The sequence below is a fragment of the Neomonachus schauinslandi genome, chromosome 8 (genome assembly GCF_002201575.2).
Source record: "Neomonachus schauinslandi chromosome 8, ASM220157v2, whole genome shotgun sequence".
In the NCBI taxonomy this organism is placed as follows: domain Eukaryota; kingdom Metazoa; phylum Chordata; class Mammalia; order Carnivora; family Phocidae; genus Neomonachus; species Neomonachus schauinslandi.
In genome coordinates this window covers 103,769,657-103,781,522 of record NC_058410.1, presented here as the reverse complement: position 1 = coordinate 103,781,522, position 11,866 = coordinate 103,769,657, and the positions used below count along the sequence as shown (strand labels likewise).

Sequence of the window (11,866 nt, the reverse complement as noted above, 5' to 3'; positions counted from 1 at the left end):
TAGAAAGAAAATCTGATTCCACACATATATAAAATTGGAAAAGGGAGGAGTATTTTATAACCTTTTCAGATAACTGTGGATATTTGTCTTTAATACTACACCAAAACTGGACACGTGGTAGTGCTTTACAAGTAAGTTGGAATCTAAAACAATCTCATACTTTTCATACTGTGTCTCACTAAAATCCATTGTCTTATCTTGAATGAGTCTCTTTACCCATGCATGATTTTGTAACATCATACGCTTGTCCTTTGTTCACGGAGTTATGCAGACTTTCCAAATGTTGACACATTTTGTTATGCAATATTTTAAAATCATTTTTTACGAAGTCATGTAGTCAAAGGTCAACATTTATAAAAAGAACTCTTACTACTTTAGTTTCCTTATTGAAACTAGCTTTTTTTTTTTTTTCCTTTTTTTTTTGACTCTGTGTGTGCTGGTGAAGGATACCATGATTGCTAATCTAGTTCGGTGCCACTGCCATGGCCTTGTTTTGTGCTAAGGTACCAGCTGCTTTCTACATTGTTGCTTTTGAACCATCAGGGCAAATGTCAGCACAGTGAACGAGGCCAGTGACATTTTAATATTATAATGAAAATAGTTTTGATCTCATGGATTCCTGGAAAGAGTCAGGATTCCTAAGCATCTGTAGACTATAGTTTAAGAATTGTCAGTTTATGTCTTAATGCTGTAAAAAGCTTGTAAGCATTTTATTTGCATGTTTACATCTTGTCCATCTGAATTGGTGTGCCAATAGTATTAAATTTCTATGGAGTGCCTGCTCTGTGTCCAGTCAGTAAATTTTTCACATGGATTGTCCCTGTATCCTCACAGCAACTCTGACAAATTATACCCATGCCATAGATGAGAAAGGTAAGGCACAGAATTGCACAACTAATTCAGAATCACACAGTTTGGAATAGGAGTAGGGAATAACACTGATAAGTGGTTTGAGGCCAAATAGAAAACCCCAAACCAAGAGTTCATCCTATATTCCTGGGGGCAGAGGGGAGCCATTGATAGTTCTTCAGTAGGGGACTGGCATATACTAATCTCAGTGGCTGAAATCCAAATACACCCTCAGCAGAATACACACATGCAAATTTGTGAGGTAAGAAAGAAAGTAAATGATAAAGAATCCTATGGAATCACTTTATTCCTATGGAATAAAGAATTGTAGAGAATTTCCTAAGCAGTATGTTTTTCCCATAGGTTTTTTTTTTTTTTTTGGTCATGGAATTGACCAAAATGTCGGACATGACAAAGCTCCACCAAGCTGTGGCTGCAGGAGACTACAGTTTAGTGAGAAAGATTTTGAAAAAAGGTCTCTGTGACCCAAACTACAAGGATGTGGACTGGAATGACCGAACCCCACTTCACTGGGCTGCAATCAAAGGTGAGTGGGCAATGCCTGGGTAAAATCCATCCCTTTGAGTCCACCTTTCATGAAGTTACCAGTCAGTAGTCTGTGTGCGGTAGTGGAAAGAACATTTCTTGAGAGCCAAATGGAACATGTCAACCCTGGCAACACCACTTACTGGTTGTAGCACTTTAAGCAAGTTATTTAATGTCTCTAGGCCTTAATTTATTCACCTACACAGTGGGAACCGTCATTATCTTGGAGTCTTGCGGTGAGGATTCGCTAAGATAATGGGTGTACATGCCTAGCACATAGTTTGCTCTCAATTAATATTAGTGCTCTGCCCTCTTGACCTCCAACAGGAAAGGTAGGACAGGGACTCTCTCATGTTCACTGCTGTATCCCCCACCCCTCACATGGCTCAGTTACGAACTTGGAGGAGGGTAGTGGCAAAAACTCAGCCATTGGGCTTGTCAAGGCCTTCAGCAATAGAACGCCATTGAAGAACGTTAAGGAAGAGAGTATTATAGTCAACTTGCTTTTTAAAAAAACCTGTTTGGATTTCTGTATGGAGAATGCCTTGGCTGGAAGCAAGACCAGCCGCAGAGAAATCAGCTGGGAGAGTTTTGCAGAAATTTGGGTACAAAGTGATGGTAACTGTACTGAAGCCCCTTTGAGTGAACGTTTGCTGTACGCTGGGCATCATGCTGTATGCATTATGTCCGTGATGTCATTTGTACTTCACAAGAACTCGGTGAGGTAAGTAATAACGTTTTTCTTTCTTTTTTTTTTTTTTTTTAAGATTTTATTTATTTTTTATTTTTTATTTTTTAAAAAGATTTTATTTATTTATCTGAGAGAGAATGGGAGACAGAAAGCATGAGAGGGGGAGGGTCAGAGGGAGAAGCAGACTCCCCGCCGAGCAGGGAGCCCGATGCGGGACTCGATCCCGGGACTCCAGGATCATGACCTGAGCCGAAGGCAGTCGCTTAACCAACTGAGCCACCCAGGCGCCCGTAATAACGTTTTTCACTTACAAATGAGGAAACTGGGCCTCAGACCTTTGTTTCCTGTCTGCTATTCCACAGTTAGCAAGTGTTACTTACCGGCAGGTATGAGCCCACATCTTGTGGATGGAAAGCCTGTGCTTTGAATCTAACTATAAAGTAGGTGAGACTTAAAATATTTTTATTGAGGTATAATTGAGATACATCATTATATCACTTTCAGGTATACAACGTAATGAAATTTTTGTAGATATTATGAAATGACCACCACAGTAAGTGAAGTTAAAATCCGTCACCACATATAGTTACAAAAGCTTTTTTTTTTTTACAAAAAGTTTTCGTTCAATAACTTTTAAGATCTATTCTCTTAACAACTACCAAATATGCACAACAGTATTATTAACGATAGTCACCATGCTGTACATTACATTTCCAGGACTTACTTATTTTATAACCGATTGTTTGTACCCTTTAACCCCCTTTACCCATTTCTCCAACCCCTCAGCCCCTGCCTCTGGCAACCACCAGTTTCTTCACTGTACCTCTGACCTTGGTGTCTTTTTGTTTTTTTAGATTCTACATATAAGAGAGATCCTATGATATTTCTTTTTCTCTGACTTACTTCCCTTAGCATAACACCCTCAAGTTCCATCCATGTTGTTGCAAAATACTTGCTTTTGAATCACCACTGAGGCTGCCAAAAGGAGTGAGCCTTACCAGTGCCCACATAGGCATGCAGAGGTGACTTGGGAGGGGAAGCAAGATTCCTAGGAAGGGCCTGTGGGAATGAACAGGGGAAGGGAGGGCCCTGGAGGGAGTAGATGGAATATGTGCAGAGCCCAGGACTCTGGTGGGAGCAAGGTTCCTGAGGTAACGGTGGGGCTCTGAGTCCCAGGTAAGAGACGGAGACGGAGGAGAGGATGATGCTAGGAAACCAGGAAGGGCCTCAAAGCAAGTGTCATCCCTTCTTTTACACTATCCAGGCTACGTCTGGCCCTAGTCAGGCAGAGACATTTTAATCTTAACCTCCTCCTGTTTCTTCCTGGTACATCTAAGGGCACATGGAGGTGATGCAGCTCCTTCTAGAATATGGAGCCAGGCCCTGCCTGGTAACTGATGTGGGCTGGACTCCCGCTCATTTTGCAGCCGAGTCAGGCCATGTGAATGTGCTCAAGGTTCTCCATGCATTGCACGCCGCCATCGATGCCCCCGACTTCTTTGGAGACACACCAAAGAGGATCGCACAGATCTACGGGCAGACCGCCTGTGTGGCGTTCCTGGATAAGTAAGTTGCATTTATTTCCAGTTAGAGAAATGGTAGAGAAACAGGAACCTGGGGTCAAGGTCTTTGCCGACTCAGTGGTCTGAGGTCCATGAAAATGAAACGAGCAAATTCAGCTGACTGTCGTTTCTGTTGTTTTTATTTCTTTTCCCTGAAATGACTAGTTTGGGTGGAAACTATATTGTTTTAGATTATGTGAAATCTACTGTTTTTCTATTATACCAAAGTTATAATTATTATAATGACACATTTTTATAATAATTTTAACAATATGTAATTATTATAATTATTGCTTTAGACGATAGAACAATTATCTCAGATAAGAGAGGTGGGGCACCAAATTTGAAAATGGGTCATGGTAGAAGATTCGTGGAGCCCCTTCAGATCCCTGAAAGGTATTCCAACCAGCTGTGTGACCTTGGGCAAGTTAAGCCACCTTGCTGACCCTCAGGTTTCTCATATTAAAAAGGAAGCTGGTGAATTAGGCTATCAGCTGTAAGGGCCCTTCTACCTTTTAAAACTTCTATTCATCTATGAATCTTCTACTCACACACTCACCAAAGACTTTTCTAGCACTTGTTAATTTTTTTCTCTCACCCACTGCATTCAAATAGAATTAAGTATCAATTATGTACTTGACAGGTACAGCTTTGGGAGGGATGGAAATAAAATTGGGGAATTTATAATCTGGTTGAGTTAATAAGTAATTCGTATAAGAGGCAGTAAAGTAAGTGAATGAGGGCAGCGTTGCTTGAAAACCAAAATGAGATCCATAGAAAATCTATCTATAGGGCGGTTCACAGTGGGAAGGGGGAATGACTGTATAATGCCCTTCTAAGAACGTGCAAATGAAGTTATCTTCCAGAAGTTAAACTAGAGTTGCTTACGATGTGGTTAGATATCTGTAGAAGTAACCCAAGAGACTTTCTCTTAACAGTGGTATTCAAAATCAGGGGTGCCTGGGTGGCTCAGTCGGTTAATCATCTGGCTTCGGCTCAGGTCGTGGTCCCAGGGTCCTGGAATTGAGCCCCGCATCGGGCTCTCTGCTCAGCGGGGAGCCTGCTTCTCTCTGTCCTTCTGCTTGCCGCTCCCCCTGTTTGTGCTCTCTCTCTGTCAAATAAATAAATAAAGTCTTTAAAAAAATGTTCAAAATCATAATCAAATTGATTTGAGGGGTAAAAGCAGAACCTTGAGTCCTGACTGGAAGACTCTTCTCCCCATTCCTGCATCATCTCCTACATTCAGTGACCTCCATCCATTGTGGACCTCAGCATCTGCAACATTGTTCTCTGAACGTTTAAAAACTCTAACATATCACTCTGTGACCTTTCTTCATTTTGCCAGTTCCTGGATCATCACACAGGTATTTGTGTGCATCAAGACCTCTTCTCATTCAACTGCTTCTTTCTCTCCTGATTGATGACCGGCCTGAAGGTTTCATGATCTTCCATCTGTCTCCCATTTGGACACCGTGATATACTACTTCTTCCTCTCTGTTCGCATGATTCTTAAATTTCCAACCTTTTGTCCTCCTGTACCATGTGACCCAGAATTCCCACCCTTGCATCAGTCTCCATCTTCACTCCTGTGCTTGGTCTGGGAGAGAAAAACCCACGAATAAGTTCATGGGCACCACCAGAAGTTCTGGGAATTCTATCTTCAGCTGAGCCCTCGGAACAGTTTGGCAATCTGTCTCCCTGTCCTGCTCCTTCATTGACAGCTCACATCCCTGTCATACCTCAGCCTGTCCCTCAGAAAGTAGGCTTTCTACTGCATAGAGAATATTGAAGCCAAGGGTTTACATGTTTAAACCTCCTCCTACATGTTGTCCCTCCATATAGACCCCGACCTAAATCTTTATATCTCCTACAATGTCATCATTCCTGTGTTCTTTGTTGCATCTTTTATTCTCCTGTATTTTTAGCTTTTTTCTATTCCTTCCCCCCTCAGTCCTATCTGACCTTTGAACATGTTCAAATAGATCTTATTGAACAAACACACAAACATTTAGAGGTCCTTTTACTGTCTGCTGTTTCTTTCTTCTTCCTGCATTTCTTTCTTTCTTTTTTTAAAGATTTATTTCTTTATTTGGGGGGGGGGCAGAGGGAGAAGGAGAGGGAAAGAATCTTAAGGAGACTCCACGCTGAGCATGGAGCCCTACATGGGGCTCGAACTCTTCCTGCATTTCTATGCTACTTAAATGTTAATCTATGTAATTTAATGTTAATCTATGTGGGTGTCTTCCTCATCCACCTTTGCACTTCTTTTCCATTTTGTACTGAATCAGTGCTCATCCAGGGAGATCCTTGTTGCGAAATCAATGGCCTCTTCTCAACTCACGTCTTACCTCCACTTAATTTGATATCTGATTACTCTTCTCTTTTGGCGTGTCTCTTTGGATAACGTTTTCTCTTCTCTGGTGCTATTCTCTCCTATTTCTCCTTTTACCTATCTGATCATTTCTTCTCATGATTTTCTTGAGCTCCTATTCTTGCATGACTTTTAGAGGCTGAAATTCCTGGGGATCCTGTCCTTGGCTTTCCTCTGCTGACTCTCTCTGCAAAAATCTCAGCCCCTCCCCAGTGACTAGTGGGTGGATGAGTGTGATACACGATCTCAGCATAACTGAAATGGAAGAGGAGAGGTTCTCCAAAGAGTGGGGGGAGGGTGCCATTACCAGGAAAAGTGGGCAAGCAGAGCTGAGCCGACAAAACAACAAAGGTCAGCCACATCACGTGTAAGTCATTTCTAGTTATCATCATCTTCCACGCGGAACTTCCCTTTTGACAGTTAAGACGGTTCAGAGAGAAGGAATCCTGATTAAGGGGAAATTAATCTGGACCTTGAAAGACAGCTAAGATCTGACTAATGAAGGAGGGAGAAAGATTCTTGATTTGGAGTGAAGGCATCAAGTTGGAAATGTGCATAGGTTGTGTGTATGTGTGAGGACGTGCAGAGATAGTGGAGGGATGGGGGATCACTGAGGAATTTCTTAACACCCCCTGTTGCAAGCAGGTGGGCTCCCGGGCTAGGATAATGAAGAGAAAGGATATAAGAGAATTTCAGAAGAAACCTAGATAGTACTTGACAATTTTCTGAGTAAATCTCTCATTCACAAATATTTTTGAGCCCTACCATGCCCATGGCTTTGAACTAGATGTTAAAAGGGATTTAAAGATGACTCAGAGACAGTGCTGGACATTAAGTTCCCTGAGAGAGGAGGTACTTGTTTACATAAATAGCACTAATACAGCTAGAAAGTGGAAAAGGTCAAAAGAACAGGGCAGAGGAGGGGTACCATGTGGTCTAAATATGGAGCGGTCACTTCTAGCTTGTTGGGGGGATGCGGGCTGAGGGGCAAACAGGTTTCCTGTCTTCTGATTGAATCGTGATTTTTGTAATGCTTTGCACTTTACTTCAGATGATACTTTCATATGCTTCCCCTTGTCCATGTGTATATGATGGTTTATTCACCTATTTCTCTATTATCTATTCTATTGTTCTGTATCTGTCATCTGTCTATATATCACCTAGCTATCCTTTTCATAAATCCATCTATACATACCATACATATGTGATTATGAGTATTTTTTATTTCTTTTGTACATGTTTCCATACTTTAAAATCTTACACAACGGACAGACATGGTCTTATATTTAGGAAAAAATACAATTGGAAAAGAAATGAAGGAAAACCTCCACCTACTAAGATGCTGGTAGCTCTAGAACTTCCCACTCAGGGGCTTGCCAGTTTTCTCCATCTCCCAGTCATTTCTTTAGTGTCTAAGGCATCCCTAAAGGTGCCCTGGGAGATGCTCGAACTCGACCTTCTTCCTTCTCCCCTGGACTGCTGGCGTGGCCAGGCTGTGTGCAGAGGGCCGGAAGAGGGGCCCATGCTGCAGCCGGGACAGGTTCTCCCGGCCAGCGGGGGGCTGAGGGCCGCCGTGTTCCCCTTCTCCAGGGCTGAGCCCGAGTGCCGGGACCACCGGCGCACCGCCAGGCAGAAGGGGCTGCCTCTGGACCAGCAGGACGAAGACTGGGATGCCAAGAAAAGGGAGCTGGAGCTGTCTCTCCCTTCCTCGAATCAAAACACTAATAAGAAAAAGAATAAGACAATCCGAGGCCCCACCAGGCCGGGCCATCCGAAGGAGAGAAGAGCGTGAGAAGGAGAGCATCCTCGGCGGCTCTAGCACGCATGTCTGCTGCGGGGGACGGTCCCTGGACCAGAATAGGAGTTGTGAGACCTGTGCTGTCCTTACGTGATTTTACTTATGACCATTACCCAGACGCCTTAACTACCGGTAGCTCAGGACCTGGCATTCGGTCTGAAACCTTGCTGGGTGTTCTCTAACCGAGCTGTTTCCACCCTGCTGATACGCGCTATCCACAGGAAGTGCCAGAAAGGGCCGAGCATTCGCTGCTTGTATGTGGTCACCAGTCATTTGCCCGTCAGCATCCCCTGGCCTGCTATGTGCCATTATAGAATTTCAGGGGGGCAACGAAAGCACTGTCCCTAAGGAAACCTGATGGTTTCAATGAAAAGAAAAAAGTAACAACAAAATCTCAGAAATCTCCTACATACTCAGTATAGTTAATCTGCGACAAAAATGATTTGTTGTCACGTAAACCAAGCAAAGAGATGAACAAATGTAGCTCCCAGGTTCCAGCTACGATTTTCCTTCGTGGGATTCACAATCCCAGCCTGGTCATTTTTACCAATGATCTCTTCTCCATAGGAAGAACAATCTGGGCGATAGACCAACTCGGTGAGCAAGAACTGGGAACGCGGACGAGGATTAGTTCCATCCCACATAACGAATGAGAGGTAGCATAAAAACTGGAACATGTGATTACGGCCCTACTTGTTCAGTGTACATGTTAGGAAATCTAAATACAGATCAGGTATTTCCAGTGAAAATGTCGCATCCAACATGTGCTCTACATGTGAAATATGTACCCGATTTTGAATACTTAGGACAAAAAATGTAAAACAGCTCATTAACAATATTATTGATTATGGGTCGAAATGATCATATTTTGGATATTGGGTTAAATAAAATGTATCACTCACATGAATTTTACCCTCTTTCTCTCCACTTTTTAAAATATGTGGCTGCTAGAATGTTTAAAATTACACGGCTGGCTTGCTTTGTTTATTTGTTTGTTTGTTTTTTGGCCTATCAGACAGCCCTGCTGTAGAAACCAGAAAATATTTAGGGTCTCCACCAGGCAGCTGGCTTGGTGCACTCCAACTGGTTACTCCACATGCCAGGTTTACTAGTTTTTCTACCTAAATCAATGTCTTTGGGCACCTAACATCTTCATTACACATTCCTCAATTAATGCTTATGTTAATACAGGCCACGCTTGGTTTGAATTCTCTGAAATGAATAAATGCTTGAACCTCTGCTAGGAAAGTAGTACAGCTGTGGAGGATACCTTTTCTAGTTTGTATCCATCCTGAGCATCAATCCCCTTTCTCTGTGCTCAGCAGCTCCCAGAGGGGGTTCCGGCTTGCCGTGCTCCCATTGGTCCTCTACCGGCGTATGAACTTCGGAAGACACCTCACTCAAGCTGGACCAGTCGGATTCTTTTCCTGGGAGCCAGCTGGTTCTGGCATCTGAGACTAAGCTCTGGGTACAGGGGGGTCTCCAACTCTGTCCTGACCTGCCCCCCGGTGCCCTCGACATCTGCAGAGTCCATCCTCTCTCAGAGTTCACATTTCCCCCTACTGCTCGCCACAGCCCATGCAGAGGATCACAGGTGGAGACGGGGTGGGGGTGGAGCGGGAAAAGGCCCAGGCTGCAACACTGAGCACCCCCGAGTTGCGAAAGAGAAAGGCCTGTAGTTTCCCCCCTCATCCTGAGACCCAGTCTTCTCAGGGGTCCCCCCACCCTCCACCGATGAGCCCCTCCCTCACTGGGCCCTCATTCTCCTCAGCCACGTCAAAGAGTCCCCTCTCCACAATTTCCCCTCCACCCTCAGCACTGGCCACATCCTCAGAAAGGCGTAGACAGGGCCTGTGACTGAGCTGGGCAGGGGGTGGGGAGGTGAGGGCGGGACTGGGTTCTGCACTTCCCCTCTTGGCTGGGCCCTCCTGTGGGTCGCTACCTCCCTGTGCATCCTCAAGAGCAGAGGGGTCTCCACTCCCACTTCTGTCCTCATCATTGCCTCTGGCCCCTGAGCTACCCACAGCAGGTCTTCCTCTGGAATAATATGTCCCCTTGAGCACCAGCTGCCATGTGCTGGGCTGAAAAAAACAGCAGGGAAATCTTGCCCAGAGATTGGACGTGGAGGGTGGCAGTCTCGCCTGGTGTGGTTAGGCACCCATTTTAGAGGAACATTGATGACCAGAGCTCATGGGCCAGGGCCTGGGGCAGGTGGAGGAACTGGGAAACCTTGGGGGCTGAGCCTGCCTCCCAGACCTGCCCCCCTCAGCCTTGGTATGCTCCTTGGAGGAGAATTAATAGAGGCAGGAGCAGTATACACAGGTGGGTATTTTAACAGCCAGGTCTCCCACAATGAAACTGGCTGCTCTGGAGGTGTCCAAATGGAGATGGGTGAGCACATTTTGAGGATACACAAGACTTACCCATAGGAGTAAGCTGGACTCAGGAATTTCTGTGGCCTCTCTCAGATTTCACATCCCCACCTGGATAATAAAAAAAAAAGGGGGGGGGGAATTAAAATATTCTTCTCCTGGTAAGTTGAAAAGGAATCATGAGAGGATAGACCAGTAGCATATAACCTTAGAAGTATGGAGTGGCTCATTCTACACAGGGCTGAGGAAGTGTCGGACGGTGCTCCACAGAGACAGAGAGAAGACTGAGGTAAAAGATGGTGGCTGCGGTGGAGTCGGAGGTGGGGACACGCATGCACATGCACAGCTTTCTAGTTTCCAGTTCTGGTTCTGTACTCAGGAAATCTGTGGAACACTGCTTTCATAATAATATTTCCTCTTTTGCTTACAGTCTATTGAATTGATTTCTCCCCCCTTTTTGCCCAGCAGTCTTTTCTAATAAGTACAGTATTTTATGATCATGGGCTTATGAGTCAAGTGGGCTTAGGTTTATATCCTCCTCTATGAAATAGGCAAAATAATCCTTCCTTCCTGGGGTTGCAGTGGGGACGAGATGAGATGTGTGGACTAACGCTGCCATTGGCACTCTGTAGCAGGTCCTTGTGATGGGTATGATGTTACTGTAGGAGCAGGCTCAGTTTTTTCCTAAGAATCCCAAAGTGGGCCAGGAATAATGCCCTGTATGGGTCAAATGAGGCTCTCCATTGTCCAGTCCATAAATATGCCCTGTCTAGTTTCATGGCATGGCTCGTAGTCTGTCTTCCATTGGCCAGACACACCTGGACCAAACTGATAAGTGTTTTCAAGGTCCTTTACTGGGGCCATACCCCCATGGCCTCCTGCTGTCCTTGCTGACTCCTCCTTTCATTGTTCATCTCATCGAGGCATTGGGAAGAGAAAGAGATTGTGCATAGTAAATGGGAACAACAGGAAGCAGACGCCATGAAGAAATTGCTGCAATGTGGATTCTGTACTAAGCATGTTTTGTATCTAATCTTCATGACGCCCCAGCGAGACAGGTCTTACTATCCCCCAGTGACATCACAAATTGCAATTCTGAGAGGTTGCATGACTTGCACTAGGCCACCGGGCTAACACTCCTATAGTCCTGAAAGCCTGCCTGGGTTAGAGGGAGTCCTAACCTTCAGGTGGCAGATCACGGTCAGGTTGCTCAACTTTTCTAGATTCCTCACCTGTAAGCTGAATTCTTTTTTAAAGATGTTATTTATTTATTTTTTTTACTTATTTGACAGACAGAGAGCAAGAGTGAGCATACAGGCAAGGGGGAGCAGCAGAGGGAGAGAGAGAAGCAGGCTTCCTGCTGAGCAGGGAGCCCGATGCGGGGCTCGATCCCAGGACCCTGGGATCATGACCTGAGCCGAAGGCAGACGCTTAACCGACTGAGCCACCCAGGCACCCCTCTAAACTGAATTTTAGCCGAGTTCTCAACAATTCTGAGAATTTGAGACAGAAGACATGCATCCTCCGTTTTATTTTTTTTTTAAGATTTATTTATTTATTTTGGGAGGAGGGGCAGAGGGAGAGAGAGAACCCCAAGCAGACTCCCCACCAAGCGCAGAGACCCACATGGGGCTTGATTCCACCACCCTGAGGTCATGACCTGAGCCGAAAGCAAGA

The 11,866-nt window shown here is 44.7% G+C and overlaps 1 protein-coding gene across 1 annotated transcript; it reads left to right on the top strand.

Annotated features, from left to right (window-relative positions):
* Window positions 1–1,233: 1,233 nt before the first annotated feature.
* Window positions 1,234–7,811, top strand: ANKRD66 (ankyrin repeat domain 66). The gene is made up of 3 exons (XM_021691930.1): window positions 1,234–1,396; window positions 3,424–3,652; window positions 7,610–7,811. The coding sequence occupies exons 1-3, from the start codon at window positions 1,234–1,236 to the stop codon at window positions 7,809–7,811; spliced, it is 594 nt and encodes a 197-aa protein (XP_021547605.1).
* The last annotated feature ends 4,055 nt before the right edge of the window (window positions 7,812–11,866 follow it).